General features: G+C 34.5%; 2 protein-coding genes across 3 annotated transcripts in view; both read left to right on the top strand.

The window, feature by feature from the left end:
- The first annotated feature begins 1,741 nt into the window (after nt 1-1,741).
- The window catches only part of LOC127866978 (uncharacterized), a 79,003-nt gene continuing 58,697 nt past the window's right edge, over nt 1,742-22,047 (top strand). Inside the window, exons 1-2 of one of the 2 annotated variants that reach the window (XM_052407874.1) lie at nt 1,742-1,895; nt 4,226-4,372. In XM_052407874.1, coding sequence (XP_052263834.1) covers nt 4,310-4,372 — 63 coding nt within the window. In that variant the 5' untranslated portion in view covers nt 1,742-1,895; nt 4,226-4,309. The remainder of the gene's footprint in view (nt 1,896-4,225; nt 4,373-22,047) is intronic. The other variant, XM_052407876.1, reaches the window with a different exon arrangement.
- The window catches only part of LOC127866980 (uncharacterized), a 96,393-nt gene continuing 95,461 nt past the window's right edge, over nt 21,116-22,047 (top strand). The window contains exon 1 of the mRNA XM_052407882.1: nt 21,116-21,227. The gene's annotated coding sequence lies outside the window, so the exon portion shown is untranslated. The remainder of the gene's footprint in view (nt 21,228-22,047) is intronic.

The following is a 22,047-nucleotide window of genomic DNA, read 5'->3' as shown; positions in this document are numbered from 1 at the left end:
GTGTTTTTTTATGCCCCCCGAAGAGTGGCATGAAGTTTTTGAACTGTCCGTCAAGCCGTCCGTCTGTCTGTCTGTCCGTCAGTCCGTCCGTCCGTCCGAACACTTTATAATTGGTCATAACTTTTGCAATATTGAAGATAGAAACTTGATATTTGGCATGCATGTGTATCTCATGGAGCTGCACATTTTGTGTGGTCAAAGGTCAAGGTCATCCTTCAAGGTCAAAGATCAAATATATGGCTTCAAAGCGGCGCAGAAGGGGGCATTGTGTTTCTGACAAACACCTCTCTTGTTAGTTGTTCGCTTGCGAACAATTAAGGTTAAGAGCTAGTTTTGCAAGTCGGTCTGCTCTTAACTACCCTAAGAACGATGACCACCGCATCTGCTTGTGCACACTGATAAGCCTGTTTATGCTTCACCACTGGTACACTGCAGACAGTGAGTGTGTGTATGTAATCAATAGTGTTTAACAGCCTGTGCGACGACATTGGCCAGTTTGTCATTGAAATCTGTACATATTGGCTGCGTTCAGGGAAAACGGGGCCTTATGTATGTCCAATAAGTGGTGTCCTGTGCACATTGATTAGCCAGTGCAGTTCGCACAAGCTAATCAAGGACGACACTTTCTGATTCTATGGTGTTTTTCGTTTAAAGACAGTCTCTGGTACTGGGTTGACAATTTATGCATATGCATTAAGCGCTGTTTTCCCAAGAAGCTGCAGTCAGTATACAATACACTAATTGTTTCAGTAATGAAGGAACTGAAACAGCGTAACGGTAACGATACAGTGTGTTTAAATTATATTTTATTTAGAGGAATTGTCCGAACGTAGTTAATCTACATTTAATAAACATCATGATTTCGGAACTTGTAATCAGTTTCTATCCCAGGTAAATTATAGTTTATAAGATTTTTCGCCGAGTGACTCAGCGTTATAGCACCAACAATTTCCTCGGCATCATGCCGAGGCGTGCCGCGGCGTGTCTCGGCGAACAGACACGGCGACTCGGCGACAAGATGGTCGATGCCGAGTCGACTCCGCGAACAATTGATGTCGTCAAACTCCGCGAATCGCGGAATTTGTTGGTTTTGCGTGAGCTGTACTGTACAATTGCATGTTGGCCTGAAACAAGGAAGTTTACGAAGCGGAAAATATTGTTGTAAAAATGTGTCATCTGCGATTCAGATGTCACGCAATATCAAAGCTTCATACAGATAACAATACATTGGCTTAAGTTAGATAAGTTAATAGAAACCTAAGATTAGACAATACAAAATCTAAACTGATTTATATCGATTTTAATCATGAATTAATTTATACGCATAAATGCTGAGACATAAGTATTGTTTAAAAAGTTAATACTTTTTAATATAGTTCCTGTTCAACGGGCGTTACAAACGACTTAACATATGTGAAAACAGAACCAAGTACTAGATGTTTATTACACCAACAACACACTTGTTGAAAGCATACTCCTAGATAATGTTCGTGTTCACTTTATTTAATTCAGTTGCTTGTGTTCAACAATTTCTTTTATTTTTAATATGTGTTTTGTACTAAAATACGTCATGGAAAAAATACATTCATCTGAAAGTCAAGTAATTCAGTTCTTGGTTAAAACTTACCGCGAATGAAATGTGATACTTTCCTTATCGTCAAGCAAAGGATATACCCGCCCGTTCATTGCTATCACGTTGCAGTTTATGTCGCACTGCGCGAGTTGACAAACTATGACATGTTATCATTTGTCGTGCGTTTAAATACTAAAACAGAAGTACGCCACTTTTTGTTTGACAATCGACATACAATCTGCACAAATATTCAAGAGTGTCGATCGAACTGGATTTAAAGCCTTCCTTACCAAGTTGATTAATTCTTTCGCTACAAAATCAGGTAAAATTAAGTATTTTAACTCTATGTAAACGTTCAATAGTTTGATTGAGTCTATAGGATATTGCTATGCTATATGCTTCTTGATCATAACATTTAAGTTTAGCTTCATAATGTGTCTGTTAGACGTTGGTCAGTTAAGCTACATTCTATGGTTTTTAAACACAATTTTAACTGACAAATGACGTCTGTTGCGTTAAACTGAATGAACGCTTGCCAATGATTCTAGTTTCACACAAAAACAAGCGATAATTGTTGTGGATACCATCAGAGAATCTTAGGTTAATAATTAATGTGAAAAGAGTATGTAGTACAATTATCTAAATTCAGTAATATTTTCCTTAATCCTAAAACAAATAAAAAACGAATGTGCTTAGCCTGTTTTAATATATACTTAAATACAAGTACTGTTTGCACGTGCAATGAATTTTTGAACTGTTTACAAGTTAAATGGAAACGTCTGGAATGTGTGAACGGCATTTACTTCAATCGACTCTGAATATCTTAATACCTTAGTCACAAATAGAGACCGATCACCGTCCGATAAGCGGACGACGTATTTTTACTGGCGCCCGGCCAATGATCGCACTGACATTGTGTTGCATCAGGCGGCGTTTGGATTAATTGTTAGTCTCACTTAAACTTTTACCTGACGTCGGGCCCGGGATGGAATCGAATTGAGATCAAAAGAAGATCAGACGATCAACGCCCGACAGCTGATTCATTGTACGTGTGTCGGCAAAAATCGAAGTATTTCCAAGGGATATATACATCAGTCGGCGACCGTCTGATGGCCTGAGGGCCTCTGCACGATGACTGACAGACGCCGGACGGAGCTTGTCATGAGACACGTACAACGAATCCGATGTTGGGCGAAGCCCGATGATACAAAATGTCCCGTTGACCGTGCGATCATCGGCCGGGCGCCAGGACATCGGACACATCGACTGGCGAACGGATTATTTGTGACTGAGACATAAGTATGCATTGCACGACATGTTCATAAAAAAATGGAAAGGATATTTAAAAACCGAAAAATTGCCGACATCTGTTTCAAAAATAAAGCTACGCAATTACGATCTACTTTAATATGTTTGAATGTTTATTGATGCACTCAATGAGTCGCACCGTTTCTAACGGTCGTTTTGATAGCGCGAAAAAAGTGAGTATTTGATTGTAATTGTAACAAGTGAAATGTGCTGTATCATGCATATGAAGTGTTTCCTAATTATTCCAATCTATGTTGTTAGAATGCGGTATATACGAATAAGTAATCAAATAAAGCCCTTCGAATGCGGTATATACGAGTAAGTAATCAAATAAAGCCCTCCGAAAAGTCAAATTATAAGAAAGTAACTTTCCAACTAACAGCTAGTGGATTGTGAAGAATATTAATTATACAGGTTAAAAACATGGTATTGTCATTTTATCAATCCATACAAATCTTGACGGATCCTGTTTCATTTAATGTCTCTTGATAAAATGCCGCTTTAATAATTAATTATTAGTCAGGTTTCGAGAGTTTATTGCTTCAAACAGATGTGAGTAACTATCAGTTCAAACATGTATATACTACCGTTGTTTAACATGCATGGATAACAAATTGTACTTTATTAAACGCTTAACCTGGGCTGGTGAACAAGTGATAAATCGTATCCTACCCAAGGCCTTAGTGTTGACGTGTGAACAAATCTTTCTCTACAGCATGATGCATTTAAATGATTTTCATTATTCTGTGCCTAATGATATATAAGTATATGTCAATTTGCTTAAGTAGCCTCGCCTAATACGTTATGGTTAATCAATTATGATAAATGAACAAAAAACTAGGTATTAATAATATTTTGTATAGCTTAGATTCATTCTGCCAGTATTTATTTCCCGTCATAATTTCAATCATAAGTGAGAAAGAATAAATTGTTCAACATTGTCGCGAAATTTCATAGTTTTTTTTACGTACATTTTAAATTATGGTGTGTTTACTGTCACTAGCAAGTATGGTACATTGATTATACAATACAACTATTGATTCAATATCAGTATGCAATAACAACATTAAAAGCGCGAATTAACTTAATTGTCTATTAGATCGATACGCTATAAGTAAATGAAACCATACTTCCATTTACAATCGAAATCACGCCGATAAATCAATGAGTATTTGGCAACACATTACTGTCTTTAATAGTGTGCATATATGTAGCGCCACTTCGCAAAATTCCCATTCATTCAAAATTGACACTTAACATTTTTAAACATAAAATGTAACGGTGTGCTGACCAAATATCTGTAAAGACCAAGCAGTGATACATTCATGGTATTTTATCTTGCAGAAAAAGGCTATCTTCAATCTTTTTTAATGAGCTAAGCGTCCCTTAGACCATTTGTTACAATCGATCTTTCTGTTCAGATCACATATGGCGGAAGGGGCTGTTCGACATTACACGGAGTGGACTCCAAGGTTAATCAGGCGATCAAGAGTAAGTAACTGTTGAAATGTCTGGAAAATAAATATATCAATACAGCAATATTTTTTCCCTGTCAACAAGCGTTCTTATTTAAAATATTGTCAAAACAAGCTGGAACTAATTCACGTTCCTTTTTCTAAGGAGTTCATTTACCAGGGGGGATCAAATACTATTGAATCACGTATTGTTACAATTTCCTTGAATATTTCCGATTAGCGGAACATTGGATATACTATAAATTTATTGAAATAAAAGATTCTTACTGACTCTGATATACATAATATGTTCCCAAATTTCAGAGGATCTATATTACCACCAGGTAGTATGTAGTAGTTATAACTGAGACTGTTTGCTTCTGTAAGGTCAATCTATATTAAAACGATTGATTGAATGCCATTCTATTTTAAAACGTGACTTGATTAAAATCATCGTATACGAATATCAATTGGTTCTTTAAAACTCAAAATAAATAATCAATTTTAATATAAGATATAAGAAACTACATTAGTCAATCAGCTGTTGACGGAATATCATATATAACGTTATATCAAACATATAATACCTTATATACATAGGAACTGGCACGAGTTGTAATATCATACCATATTATATTAAATATGTTCAGGAATGTTGCTAGTAAGCTCGCCAAAGGCTCGCTTACTAACGAATTTCCTGGACGAGTTCAATCAAATACAGTATGATATGAAAACGAGTGTCAGATCTTTTCTATCACATGCTTTTAAAGGGGCAAATTTAATCAATATTTACGGAAACATAATGATAAATCCCGAATGTTCTTTACATTTCATTTCGTCATTTGACGTTGCAAAGTCATTTCAGCATAATAACAAAATGCGATTGGTCAATCGAACGAAAATTAGCCAATAAAAACGCTTAACAAGTACAATACATATGTGTAAGATAAAAATATTCGTAATGGTTATTTTATATGGGAAACAGGGTATGGCATGTGATAAAACGCTATATCAAACATATAATACCTTGCAAATAATGAACTCCAAGTGTAAGTTTGAATCTTCTCATTACCTTTAATAAAACATACAACGGAGTGTGTGAGTGTTCCAGTAGCATTTATTAAATTAATACTTCTGTCCACATTTACTTAGTTATGTAATTGATGTTTTAAAGCAATGACGCCTCCTATAATACTGATTATGAAAAATATATGAACTTTTAATAAAGATAAACTAAAGAAAAATTGCAGGCTGCTGTATTATGCAAATTCAGTGACTGAATTCATTTTTTATTTCGTAACAGTATGCGTATGAAGATGAATCCCGGGAAACAAACAACATTATGAATATCCTGGGGTATGGACCCGAGATCAGACAGAAACGCCGAGACTCTTACAAAGAGCGTGATAGGCTGTTTAATAGAGGGAACAATGGATTGCCGTTATTCATCACGGCGGGCAGCAAGGCGGAGGGACTGACATGTGCATTCGAGAGCGATACTGACGCAATATTTGTGTTACCAAATGCTGTGTGTTTGGAAAACAGTTGTGACCAAAACAATATCCCTTATCACATCACTATATTCGAAATGAATTTCAAAATGACAACTGCAGGATATTGTAGAGTACTACTTGGGAGACTTGCACCTGCAGGCTCTCCTGCTATTTCCGATTCCTTATGTGAAAATGAATGTGGCAACACTTTATTAAGCAGTGCCCTATTTGTAGAACATTTCAGAAACGTTCCACTAGAATCCGATACGGTCATCCATCCACAAGCTGGTCCATCGTTGCCATGGTCTAATGGTCTTTTTAAAAATGATTCGGTACACGCCATTCGCTGTCAATGTCCAAACATATTGCAGGCATGGGCAAATCGAACTCGTCACTGGCCACCATCAGATATTGTAGAGAAAGTGGTTAAGATGGGAGCTTTTGTTACTCCGATTGGGTTTAAAGGAAGCGAGCACATCCATGTGGAATGGAGGATATGCTTTAATACTGGAGAGACGGAACTTGTTAATAATCTAAACGACACTCAGATCAAATTATATATGTTGCTAAAAATGATCGCTAAGGATATACTGAAATCTCAGAAAAAAGAAATCACATCGTACACCATGAAAAATATCGTATTATGGCTAGCTGAGAACAACAAATCCTCTTTGTTCCATTCCGGAAGTTTGTTTTATTGGCTCCATGAGGGACTTGATATATTACGAACCGCTATATCCACAAGGCAACTGCCTTACTATATGATACCTGAGAGAAATCTTATGGCAACATCTGAACTGAACAATGAGCAGCAGCTTCTGTGGGGGAGGACTATACAGGACATGATTAAGGAAGGTCCGCGAATATTACTTAGGTTAGAGAAATTCCGCAAGGCAGTTATTGGGTACCCGGAACCACTTCTGTGGTACAGCAAGATGAGGACTGAACTGGAGATGTGGGAGTTGCAGTTATTCAACAGAACGCTTCAATGCGGGGTCACGGACTCAATGGTTTTTGAGACTGACACTATCGTGCAGACATGCAATAAACGTACCTTTGAGATATTACAAGAGGTTGCGTGGCGTATGGGTCTTGATGGCAGTTCGTTTGATGAAAAAGTATTAAAGATGATGCTAAGCTAAGGACGTATTTAAAATGTATCGATAACACAGTTTAATATGTACACATTGTTTTGTGTGTGAACATAATGACTCAGTTTTATGCGAGATCAATAATAGGGAGTTTTAATTGAATCATATTTTCAGAAAGATTATATAGATACATCCAACTCCCCTGCTTTTTTAAAACAGCGTTTGGTGATAATGGCTGATTATTTGTAACGACGTTTTTATATAATTCGAGGGGAAAGACTTTGACTATTTAACTATGGTAAAAAAAATTATGTTTACATATGAATAATCAAACAAATAATATCAGTGCTATCATTTTAACATGTTGGTCCCTTTTGACTATTTAATAGTTTGTAACTTACATGTAGTAATACAAATTTTCTTTAGTGTGGAATCAGCAATATAAAGCCAACGTTAAAAAGGTTATCTGATATAAGCACGAATACTGGTTGCTATTCAAGAATGGGTGTGAATGCTTTCACTTTTAAAGCTTATATTGGATGTTTTTTACATAGATTGTATCATTCATATGGAATAATGCTTTCCTAACTATTACAACGTTAATGACATGTCAAGGACCCACAAACAAGCTGGAAATTCGTAAGTTATTCGACAAAACTTATATACAATTTGATAAACAAGGAGGTAAAGGTCCTCGATGACCCCAAAGTACTGCGTTAATAATACACATACAAGTGGCTTTTAGAGCGGAGAGACATGTTTTCTAAGATGTGTCTGGTGAAATAGTGTTTGGACTCACTCGACACACAGTTGGCCTAGATCTAAAAAAGATAAACATAAAAAAGTCGAATATATTAACCTAGTTTGTTGATTAGTAAAAAATATAATTAACTTATATTCATCAATATTGAGTAATAAATGTGGCTTTCACAGTGAAAACAGCGGTTTGAATACGATTTTTTTTTGGTGAATTAGGTTTAGAATGCACGTGGTCCGTAGTATTTTTTTATATAGAAATTCTCCATTATAAACATTCAGAGTTTTAAAATTGAGTCATACATATGGCTTATAGTTCGGTTAAATTATGTGTTCGGTGATTTTAGATGGTTACCTAATGTTTATACGCCAAATAATACGCTTGAAAAGCTATTTTCAATATAAACAATCTGACCAAGTTTCATCTAGATCGGATGCAACATGTGACACTTTAAACTTGTTTATTTTTTACACTCGCCTGGTATTGACTGAAAACTATTATAAGGATTATTGTATTGGAGCATTTTGTGCTAAGAAGAGCTTACATTTTAAATAATAATAAATTAATTGCTTTAACAGAAATGAATATTAAGTCTTTAGCTGCAGCAATAAAACGGTGTGATCCAGGGGAGAGAATCGTTTACAAAAATCGCTGATATATTCAGTCACAGTTAGTTCACTTTAAATGACAGAGGTATCTGATATGCATATTGTTATGTTCAAAACATACGTAATTATTACAAAATCATATACAAGTAAATTATGAGCGGTTGGTGAATAAAAGACATAATCATATTTAAACACTTTATCAGATCAATGCTATTTATTGACATTACATATATAGATAATGTAACGTTGAACAATAATTATGTTACTCAACATACATGACAACGTCTCCTATAAAGGCGCATGTGTTATAACTTCATTATATAAAATTAATAGAGTTATTTATCATAAGAGAGCAATTATTAAGTCCCCATCTATATATTTATATTTTTCGTTGTTTACAAATCAAACAATCAACGATTGTGAGTCGTGGTGCGAACAAATTAACACCATGTGACAGAGGTAGCCACTGTATTTAAATTTTAGTAGACACGCTTGTAAAACACCACGTGACAGAGGTAGCCACTGTATTTAAATTGTAGTAGACACGCTTGTCTGCTTATAAGCAGCAGTTTAAACACATGATACAGACTCAAACATGATCGGGACTACAAACGTCATATCAAATATAATTATATTGTTTTTGTACTGCGCAACGCGCATGTTCTAGACTGCATTTGGTAAAGGAAATTGTTTTGTTAAAATAATATTTATACAGTTAGTTCGCATTTATAGACAAATTGACAAGAATCACGATATTATAATTGTTTGAATAAACGGATATTGTTCAATACGATCGGGGACCCTAACGGTGATGAGGCGACTTTAAGCTGCATAGATAGCGTTTGTCGATTTATAATTTCTTATTGGTTAATGCATAATGCTGGTTGGGGACCCGACGCTCAAAGATGAGACCAAGGGGATATTTGTTGAAAGTAACCACGCATTAAAATGACAATGAGGTTTTATGTCATATATATATCTAACCCCCTACATGCATTGTCTGTGTATGTTCCCATTTTAGTTGTGCAGCATTGCATATAAAGTAAGTATCGCTAAATGAGATTACGGATGTAAACAAGACGGCGTGATTTAATATAGAGTCGCAATTTGTTGTTGATAAAGGAGACTAACTGGTTATATGTAAGATACATGTGTTTTTCGTCGTCTTACTGACCGATAACACTGTGATGCAAGGGAGTAAATTTATATTAATTGACTGACCCTGTATCACTCCGTGCGAGGTATATAACAAGTCAACTATCTAATGGTCCGTAGACAAAAACCAATCAGAGAACCCTTTCCAGGCTTCCGAACACCGTTTCCGCAAAGCATATCCACCAATTACATGTGTAGATCAAATCAATCCATTATTTTGCATTCAATGATTTCTACCAAATCATTGTGTCGTGGTGTCAAATTAAGTCAAACTGACGACATTATCAATAGGTATCTGGTGTTGACTGCGCACACCGGAAGTCGTTACAGCTAGATTGCATGCCATTTTGATAATGAGCACCCATAATAGCGTTCACGATGTATATACTATTTTCTATGTTATAACTGAGGAAAATAACAGCATGTGTTTCTCTCAAGTTTTATATCGATGTTGAGCCACAATGTTTAAGTCCACGTATCATGCTTATACAGCCATTCCATATATGCATTAATGTTAAGGTTAAAAGTTTAAGTAAAACATAAGATTTGTTCGTGCTGTTTTTCTCAAGTGGAGTTTATACAAATAACAATGTTGATATATCGTACACGGTGCCGAATATGTGACTTTCGAAGCATCAATTGTTTAATTGAGCGTTTAAGGTAATATGTTCGGCTAGTAATATGTTAAAACAAAAAATATCGCATTATTGACCGAGTTCAAATGTGTCAGTCAAGCTCGGCACAACTTTAACGAATATGGTTGATGAGAATTGTAACGCTTACCTCTTCCCCCATAGTGATTTTTTTTAACTTAGTGTGTGTGCCGATATTTTGTGTTTTGAATTCCATAAACTAATGAAGCTTGTATACATATATAGGTATTGATTAATTGCATGAGACACAATGACTGACATGAGCTTTTCCAAACGCAAATAAATAAGTTTAGTATTCAAACATTTCATCTGTATTTGAATCGTGTATGTTGTACATACCTGGAGATTCATTCGTGTCCATAATGTTAGTCTTTATATAGTTGCTTTTATATGTTACTTTAATAGATCAAACTGAAGCATTCTGTCAATGCCGTATGTGATAAATATGGTATTTGAAAGTCATATTGCCTATACTCCTGAATCGTTCAATGGTGACATGAATATTAGTTATATAATGCGTAATCTTAAAGCCTTTTTATCACATACGAGATGCACTTGATACTCGTTTAGTTTCATTCAATCGTGTCTCAGATATAAATTTTTTTGCTACAACAATGGAGTATATAAATGATATAAATTACATTTAAATACATTACATTTTATTGATTTTAAATATGACTAGTTATGCTATGAGGAGAAGTTTTATTAACATTTACCGCTTTGTGGAGATGACCTTAAATTAAATCATGTATTGTTGTATATGTGCTTATTTTGTAAGATTGTGTTTTGTCAAGTACATGTGCTATGTGTCTTTAAGTTTGACAATATGTTAATTTTCATTTCTAAAGACGATATGCTATAATATCGGTTAAACTGGACCACATGAAGTGGCACTTTGTGGGTAGCTCACTTACATGTCAATGTGTATCAAATTAAAAACTGGCTTTGGCTAAGACATACACAAAGATTGATTTAGAGGTCACCATACCAGTTAGATTAATATATGTTTACCTTATAGTATCTTGATTTATGTTGGTTTGTATATAATTTCAACATTCTTCGTGTAATTTCAAAATAACACTCCTCATAAAATCATTCAATAGATGTGTCTCATTTTGCTTTGGCAGGAGATACACAAGACAACACACAAAAGCATTCTCGACGAGTCATGCGCAGCCGTGGATACACGCATTCATCGTTACTCACCAAGCGGTTCGGCTGCCCTCGATCCATTACTGCTTCATTCATCATTGAACTTATACATTCGGGTAAAACATTTCAGACTCAAAGGCAATACATTAGGGTTTTCAAGTACATGTACGATATCTATTGACTGTAAATTTATACAACGATTTATGTCTTGATGAAAAACACAAAGTATCATTGCAAATGATATCATTACCTCTCCTGCTAATTTGTTTTCAGAAAACAATTTAAAGCAATGAGCGCAGATGTCGTTATACTACATGTGCCAATTGTATCATGCGATAATAAAGTTGGCAAACTTTTTCAACTAGGTTTGATAATTAATCAAATACATTATTAAAATTATAAACACACATCCTGAATTATCAATTTCTTTAGCATAAAGTATCTAGCATATGTTAAATGATTTTATGATAATATTTATTACATACTTCATGTTTGCGTTGATTTATCGTTGAATATTGATTGACTGATATCAACTGGCCATCTTTTCCATTCTTGCTGACCTGAAAACAACAACTAACCGATTAAGAAATTAGAACTGCGTGCGTGAATAGAAATTTTTGTATCATTTTCAATTTTATCATTTAATTTCAAAATGGTTTCATGCATTATTTCGTTATGATTTGGAGTCGTCGTACACCCACAAATGTATTGTTCACTGTTAAACTGATCTTTTCCACTAAATAAATTGTTTTTCGCTTTAAATCAATTAGTTTAAATATGCATGTAATCATGAATGATATAAGTATGTGGTCAACAGTATCATAGTACGTATAACTACTGAATCAAAAAAGGAATACGTATCAACTTGTCTATTGTGGCACAGACTTTTGAGCTAACGGCATGGATGATGCTCGCATACATACAAACTCACACGCAGTTACGCAAGAACATACATATGTGTTTATGTAAACGTGAACTAAATCTATAAACTATTTAGCTGAAACGGTTAATACCGTTTGCCAGAACAGTGTTATTTCATAGAACGTTTCAATTCAAACTTTGCACAGCAAAAAAAAACATTATATTTGCCCCTGCGCAAAAAAACAAACAATAACAAGCAGGATGACTAACAATACTTTGGATACTGTATGATGATTGTGTTCTGCATATCGCGCATATAAAATATAGCATTATGTGAATAAATAGATTAATACATAACGCAGAATTCACACAGCAAAACGGAAACTTATTCCAAAATACTGACAACACTGTCGTTCTTAACATCAATATATGAAGTGTATTTAAATGCTCCACAGAAATCAAAATTACTTAAAGACAATCATGGTATACATCCACAGATAGGCTTTTTGTCAAACTTCTACGCTACTACGCTACACGCAAGAAGAGGGACCAACGGACGCACGAACGAATTTGGCATAGTCTACACAGCTCCCTTCGGAAGTATTAACAGTTAAAAGATTCAGTAATCATAAATAGATACACATATGTATAACGTTGCAGTGCATATTTTGTATTAAAAATAACAACAACACACACTTACAAATAACTATGAATGGCTCAAGTTAAAATCCCATCAAGTCAACGAGGCAAACATTTGAACGTTCATCCCCCAGCAGTTTACTAAGACTAGCAAACAGTGCAGGCTCGGTATCTGGAAGAGAAAACATGTGTCAAAACGAGGTGCGTGAAGGTGACTCGCCGTTCGACGTTCGACATTAGCACAGCATTCAAATAACCGCTTGTCGAGCAGGCTTGGCATTCCAGCTCGACATTTAGTTCGACATTCAGATATAGTGTTGTATGCTTATTTTCGAATGTTGAGCTGGCTCGGCTTTCCAGCTAAACATTCAGTTCGACATTCGGAAATAATGTTGTACGATTATTTTTGTTAAAACAAGGTATGTGGTGGCATTATGCCTTGTAACAAGTAACTGTAATACAAGTTATACACATAGATTTCGTTTTTCTTTTGATGCAATCTATCATCAGGTATAGTTGTATTGAAAACGGATCAAATTAATACATAATAATATTTGAAACACTTTTCGGGAAGGAAATTGCAAATATGGATGATACATACCAATGGTCAAACAAACATTAATGACCGACTCATTTTTTGACATATTTATGTACACAGTTATATTGTACAAGATACAGTATTTGTGATTTAGATTCAACATGGTAAATACGTATAGAATACAATTAAATAACAAAAACAACTAAATACGCCTATACTTAGTTGTTGCAATAGTTAGCTTGTAAAATATTATATAAACATAACAAACATTTCAAGGCACGTTAACATAATTGATATATAGGTAGTACTAACTTGATAACAAATCTTTTATTAAGTAATAACTATGGTAAGGTTTTTAATTGCAATTATGTACCATGCGAGCCATCCTCTTGAATCAAATACTGTGACAGTTTATGTGACAATTAATTAACGATAATGGCTGTGTATCTGACAGTTTTAGGTAAACCTATTTTTACACTTTTACTCAGAACAGTATTAATTGAGCATTTAAGCTACAATTTAGATCGCGCTATTAAAGAGCGCTTTACATAAATATATTATACCACTGTAACAACAAATTCGTGTAATACTAAATGCCTGAATTACCTAAATGTTTGTCATTTGCATTTTTGTTTAAAACCAATGAGAGTGTCTAAAAAGTGTATGTTTTTTTTATATATATGTTTTGTATCCATGTAACCAAATGTGTAAAAGCGACACACAACTGTTCTTGTCGCGAAAATAGTATCAAGTAAGGGAATATGCGATTCAACTTCGTCGATAAGATATGAAGTACATGATTATTTTTTAACACACCATATTTGTCTGTTGAAGATATACAGATTTGCTCATTCACGTAAATCCGTGTATAAGAAAAGATAACTGATACAAACCAATACAAAATGCACATTTGTATAAAAACACTTGAAATACTCGGTGAAAATGGTTAAAGTGAGATATTATTTAATATGCATATTTACATACACCAATGTAACTAAATTTTATGAGAGACGTATCTTTTTATTTAAAAATAATATTTTCCCTTTACGATGACATCCATCCTAATGGTGAGGGACACTTGTAACCACGATGTCATGTTAAAGTATACTTATCCATTTACATACTGAATTATATTCATGGTTTCCTAACACAACCGGAAACGAGATCGGTCCGTTTTATCAGGGTGCGTTAGGGATGCCCCAATTTTACGTGTTAGAATCTTAATGTTGCAATTAAGGGTAAACTAAACAGTATTAGTTAACTGTTTGTTTAACTTAATTGCAAAACTAAAATATGATTATGAACACGTGCTTAAAATAATATAATAGTACCAAAATAAATATTTTAAATCTAAATAATATGAAATAAAATTCAAATAACAACAGATAGATCTGAACATATTCATTCACCAGTTCCTTTACTTTGCAAACTCCACCCTCCCATGCTTAATGGAAAATGCTTTTCCATTCCATTGATATTGCGATTCAACTATCGAATTGTAAATCATTGTTTTATTTTTCCGTACCGAGACGCAGATTAGACTGCATTGAGCTTACTTAATCCTAAGATTGTCCAGCAATTGAGCCATGTGTACATGAGTATCGACACTTACATTAATAAGTAACTTTTGAGTTTCATTTGAGTCTAACTCTAAGACTAATACGTAGTATGGTTATTGCAGGATTTAAACATTATCACAATATAGCACTTTTTTTTTCATTTTTAAAGCTTTTGTTTGATTTGTGTTCCTTTTATGAGTGTACTTACTTGCGAATCAACCAACATTGTTTTGCTGTTACCAAGCAAAGCACTTAATACCAATATACTTTTGAAAGGCCGTTGAGTTAAATAAGTTTCATAACAAAATTCAACATTTTATTAGAATTATTTCTCAGTAACACTTGCTATTCAACTTTGTTAGTATAATGATTTTTAATAACACCAGCTATTCAATAGTTTAAATAACACAATACTTAATATTGCGTATTTACGCCTTTTCAAATATTAAAATGATCCTTAAGTATATACTGAAACCGCAGAAAAAAGAAATCACAACTTACACAATGAAGAATATCGTATTATGGCTAATGGAGAACAACCGATCCTCTTTATTCCATTCCGGAAGTTTTTTTCATTGGCTTCATGAGGGACTGGATATATTACGAACCGCTTTATCTACTAGGCAACTACTATATGATACCTGAGAGAAATCTTATTGCAGCATCAGAACTGAGCAATGAGCAGCAGCTTCTGTGGGTTAGGATTATAACGGACATGATGGAGGAGGGGCCGAGACTATTACTTAGGTTGAAGACATTCCGACAGGCAATTGTCGGGTATCCGGAACCACTTATTTGGTACAGCAAGATGAGAACTGAAATGGAGATGTGGATGTTGGAGTTATACAACAGACTGATGGAAATCATGGACACGAACTCAATGGTGGACGAGACTGATACTATCGTGCAGACATGCAGGAAACGTACTACTAAAATCAGACGAGGGGTCTGTGGCGTATGGATCTGGAGGGCAGTACAGTTTATGGTATACATATAACTGAGACGATGCTAAGCTAATAACACATTTAACATGTATCGGTGACACAGTTTAATACAAACATTTTTGTGTGTGAACATACTGGTCCAGTTTAAAGCGAGATCAGCAATTTGGAAATTTAATTTACATTACCTTTTCCGAAAGTTTCTAGTGTTACAGTCACGTCCAACGCTTTTATAGATCAGCGTGTGCAGAAAATTTCTGATAATTTGTAATGACGATTTTGAATGATTCGAGGAGAAAGATTATGACTGAAAAACAATTTTAACATATTTGATAGATTAAATACATGTGAATACATAAATAATAACGTCAGTGTTACCATTTTTACATGTAGTCCCTTTTTACTATTAACTAATGTGTTTCTAACATGTAATAATAATTATGTTTTATTAAGTGTGGAAATAACAATACATAACCAACATTAACATGATTTATGTTATATGCAAGCATATTTATTTTTTATTCTAGAATTTTTGCGAAAGCGGTATATAATATAGCTTTTTGGGATGTTGTTTTTACATTGTTTTATCATGCGTTTGAGATCATGCTTTCCTAAATATGACTACGTTCATGACATGTTAAGGGCCCGAAAGCAAGCTGGAAATATGTTTGTTATTCGACAAAAGGAAGCTAAAATTTTATAAAACAAGGACGTTAAGGACCTCGATGACCCCAAAGTGCGTTCATACTACACATAACATTGTATTCTTTACGGGTAAAAAAATCTTCCTAAGATTTGACTGGTGATGTAGTGTTTTAACACACTTGACTCAACATAGGCCTAGATTTAAAAAAATAGATAAACATAACCGAGATTCAAATATCATGACCATGTTTCATCATTAGTAATAAAGACAAAACTTATATTAATCAATATTGAATAATATATGTTGCTTTTAGAGTGGTTACAGCGATTTAAATACGATTTTATTTGGTGATTTATATTTTACTTGGATGTGATCCAGATTCAAATTTGATATATAAATAATCAAGATGAACATTCTGAGTTTTACTTAAATTGAGTCATAAATGTGGCTTTCAGTTTGGTTAACACATGTGTTCGAAGATGGTGACATATTTTTTACGCACCTGACTCCTATTAAAACGATTTCAAACATATTATCAAGATTAACAGTCTGACTAAGTTTCATCGAGCTCGGATAAAAAAGTTGACATTATAAACTTTGAAGTTTTGATGGACGCCGGGCATTGACTGATCACTTGTATCAGCATTTCTAAATTGAGTGTGCGCAGAAACGCTAGAAATGCCAATAATAATGGCCTTCAGTAGCCGTATCTGATAATAATAATAATAAACTGATACTCTATCCATGTGAAAACCTCAGCTGAGTGAACACGGAATAGACGGCCTTGCTCGTTTATGGCGTACTTCATTTGGTGCTCGCAGGGTTGATAAACTCGTATCATTATACCGATCGCTGCCGAGTATCACACGTCCACTGTCATCGCATCAAAGGGCCTTACGTATGAAATTTACCAACTTACGGGCTTTCCGCTTAAGAAAAGGTATAAAATGACCAGGAAAAACGCCATCAATCTCCATTCTGAATACTGTTTTTTCGTCTGGAATCGTTTGTATTTCTATACCTTCTTCCAAGGCAATTGCCATTCATAAAACGAATATAGTATCGCAGTCACTTTCAAAAACGCAGGTCAGCCTTGCTTCCTGCTGTGTGTAAGGTCTCAGTTTGGTTCAGTGCTGTAAATAGTAAAATCACTTTTTCTGTACATGTCGATCCTGAAACGCCGTAATTCTGGCCCATAACCAAACCATGTCAAAAGCAAACTGAGCTCTGAAGAATAATTTCCATTCCGTCTCTGAAACGATTTGACACTACAAGTCGCACACATTCAATGTCATACATATAACTTTTTAAAGCGAAACAATTCGCACACATTAAAATGCGATACAAGTAACATGTTAAATTCTACATTGAAAATTCTGAGCTTTAAACAATGTTACTGTGAACGTCAAACAATTCAATACATTACATAACGAATAGCATTGTATAAGTATTATTGCATAAACTCTATCTATAATGCCCTCTGGTGGGATGCAGAAACTTGGCAAAAGGAGGGCTTGAACGTGAGAAATCGTGTATTAACAATGCGATTCACGTGCCGTTCAAGCCCTGTTATGTGTTTTTCATATCCATAATCTGGTCCACGCGCAGTTACTTTTCTTCTCCAGCCTTCGACGACTTTCCAAGCATAAATGGGGAACTGAATAAGCACCAGTTTCCTCATGCATGCAGGGATAATGACTATTTCAATCCACTTTTCAAGTTATACCATCTGCACTCTCTTGACAACATCTTTATTTTATTGGCAACGTCAATGAAATAAAGCTGTTGTCAAGAGACTAAGGTTATTTGCTCAACACTTTCAAAAGACTTTGCTGTAAATGTAAGTGTTCATTACCTTCAACGTTCCTGCTGTAAATTCCAAAATAATTCCTCATTTCTTACTTTGCGCGGATGCATTTCAACTTTGCATTAATCCACTGTTTAAACACATTTTAAATCGACAACTGCCTATCCGAAGGTATAGCCTCGTCATTTCGGATGATGACCGAGTGAGGCATATGTAAAACACAACCTTGAACTGTATTGAAATAATCGAATTATTTTGTCGATGTCGAATGAACTAAACATATTGTTTTCAATGTTATTTAAAATTCTTTTGGTATTTGTGATTTGTTTATGCAATAATAGCGAAAAATATATCCCTATATTCGTGTACATTATTGATTATCATAGGAATATAATACAATAACAAATTACTAAATACATGTTCATATATGTTTGACAGCGTATTTATGTCATACTTCAAAATACCTTTTATGAGGAAATTCAATTTGCTCTATTGTCTGTTCCTAAAGATGGATTAAACATCTGTAATCATACATTGACATGAATATGTATAGCGTTGCAGTGCATATTTTATATAAAACAACATACACTTACCAATAACTATGAATAACACTGGTTCAAATTAAATTAAGTCAACGAGGGAAACATTGGAACGTTCCCCCAGCAGTTGACTAAGACTAGCGAACAGTGCTGGCTCTGTATCTGGTAAATAATATGTAGGTTAAAACGTAGCTTGCAATTAAGTTGCATTTCAAAGACTTTACAGCCACAACATTTACACAACATCATGTCTGCAGTTTTTATTGAAATGGTAAGCTTCTGGTTTCTTGATTAATTATCGACAATAACGTATTACTATATTTAAAGCATATTAAGAATTTCATATCAGCATGCAATTATTTTGTGTGTGATATAGTCAAAGATATTTCATGTTAATATACGCTTTCATTAATACTTGATGACTTGTTAAACCAAACAACACATACATACGTAAAACATGTATTATTCTTTATTTGGAAGAAACCACCCATAAACAAGTAGTTCTTTAATAAATACACAAGTATTTAAAGGCTGGGTTATGGTGGCTTCAATTTTCTATATCGTTCGCGATGCGGGATTACAAGCGTCGATAAACGACACTAGGACAAAAAATACCTCATACTTTCGCTAGCATTTTGGCGTCTCTAATGAGTATAAGAAGCAATAAAAATAGTAGCAGTTAGTAGTAGAAGTAGTAGAAGAAGGAGTTGAACACGTAGTGGTAGTAGTCGTTGTAGTAGTAGTTGTTGTTATTGTTGTAGGTGTTGTTGTAGTTGAAGGAGAAGAAGAAGTCGTAAAAGTAGTTACTGTCCGTAGTCTATAAGAAGAAACTCGTATTATTATCTTACCGCAAATGTGTGACGTTCATTTCAAATTCATATGCCGACTATTTTCTTTATAAAGTTGATAGACCAAGTGACGGTATATATAGAGAATAACAGGTTACTGCTTGATCTGTTTGTAATATATCAGTAAAGGCCTAGAATAATATAAAGGCGAGGCTTGCCGAGTCGTTATTTTATTCGTGCCGAGCCTGATATATTACAAAAAGATCAGACAGTAACCTGTTTTTCTGTTTATCATACCTCTACGTCCACGATTTTGAAGAAATAATCAAAAAAAAATGCAAAAAAGCTGCAGTTTTAGCGGGAAAGAATATGGCTGTTGTCGTTTGACTTGTTAATAATGACGTCATGAGCACGCGAGCTTAATGTTTGTAAAACATGTTGTTTTGCTGTTTGTGTTGCATTTTGTGTTTGAAATAGGATGTATGTCGACATCATCAATATGTCATGATTCATTGATAACGTTCATGTGATGTTCGTTCGAAGGCCTCAAACACGCCCCCTTGCAATCAGAACGACACTAAACACGAACGGGATTAGACATAGGATTGTGGACAGGTATTTAAATATATATATAGTTGAATGAACTGTGTGAAGTTCTTTATATTTTCATGTAATACGTTTTTCTCTCAATTTCAATCGTAATGAAATATTAATAAGTGCAAGAACATTAAATTGATATTAGTTTGTTAAAATCTTTTAAAACGAAATGTAAAGGATACAACGCTTCACGCGTATGAACTATCAAATAGAGCTTGTTCAAGGACGATCATTTTATTGTAAATTGTCCACCAATACGCCAGAACGTGTATGTCCCAAACATAAAAGTCTTGTCTTCGCAAAATAAACCTCACGTCATTTCATTCAAGTAAGACCTGTTTAGATTTATTAGCGGCAACATGGGAACACCTGCGATAGTTAACTTGGTGAAATGGCATATACGTTGGTTCCAGACTTTATATAATTGTGAATCAAATTTTAGAAAAAAGCAATATTAAACTACTGTTTGCAGAGCTAGTATTTGTATGAATGTCAAGGTCTTACAAATAAGTGTTTCCTTTAACCCGACCGACCCTTTTTTACAACGGACCCTTATTTTTCCCAAGTCATGCATGACTAACTAGTTACATTTCGTACAGCCCCTCGAGTTGTCAACAAAACTTAAGTCTTTTTTAAATGTATCTGACCATAGTCGCATCTATAATTGATTCGTATTACTATTCCTAAGCTGGCATTACTGTAATTAATATAATATAATTCATGAGTTTACGAAATATTTATTTAAACGCAATATTTTGATTTAATGCTTTAAAGTTTTTCTGTATTAAATTTTTGCAAAGTAATATGCAAAAGCCTTGCAATAATTTATTCAATTGAAACGGAGTATTTCTTTTGATCGGGCAATCTGCTCTGGTAGTTTCAAGGTGGCGTTGAGTCCTTTTCAGGATTCGCTGCGCTGTTACTTGGAGGAGACGCCGGGGGATTCGTAGGGGCAGAGTGGGTCGGGCAAGGCGGGGCGAGTGGCGACCCATTTGGTATGAGCGGGGACTACAAAGACAACGGGTTTGTTTGGCTCGATGTTCCCAGGACAAGGGGCCGTAGATCCAAGTAAGTTCGTTGATTAGGTTTCCTTGAACTTCAACCTTTAACAGACTGTTCAATAAGTTCATTTCGTTTTGTTTCGCGCATTCTTGGTCTGTTTTCTTGTTAGGCTCATGATGTCAATGGACGGTTTTGCAGGCGTTGACAGAAGTAAACAAACACCATTAGAATTAGTTAATAAAGTACTAAATGCTTCATTAACCTCATCAAAGTATGTACAAGTAGTACTTCGAAATGATGATTATCTCATATATTGTTTATAGTTTTCCGAGATATTGGCAAAACACAAAGCGCATGAGCTTGAGATAAAAGCTATTTGGTTACCTACATACCAAAATATAGCGGACACGTTAACGACATATATTTTAATATTAATCTAAAACGCTAGAGTTAAACAATTTTCAAGGACACTGAACATTTAAGCGTGGGTCTGGATTACACATTAGAATGAAAGTGAATCCGACAATTTATTAATAAAAACGCAAATAACGCATTTCATATCTTTTTCTTTGCTTTTCAGGTCACATGCGAGATTTTGTATTTAAATCGCTTGCTCCCATGTTTTATGTTTATTTTGTTAATATTAAAGTAACGTTTGCGTTTTGAACCTAACATGTTGCATATAAATTATATTCCTCACACGATGTTTGCATGCACTAGTGATACTCAGCATAATGATGGTTCTGAGTAATGTAAGCACAAAATTGTTTCTAAATTTTATCGTTATTTTATTCATCTGAAGGATGCATCTTTTATTATCTTTATTTTTAATTTTCTCTCCTCCCTGTTTCGTCTCTGTCCGTGGCACGTAGATTATATTATTCAT

Source organism: Dreissena polymorpha, chromosome 2, assembly GCF_020536995.1.
Source record: "Dreissena polymorpha isolate Duluth1 chromosome 2, UMN_Dpol_1.0, whole genome shotgun sequence".
NCBI classification, from domain to species: Eukaryota; Metazoa; Mollusca; class Bivalvia; order Myida; family Dreissenidae; genus Dreissena; species Dreissena polymorpha.
The sequence above is the reverse complement of the archived record's forward strand: the minus strand, read 5'-3'. Positions and strand labels throughout refer to the sequence as shown.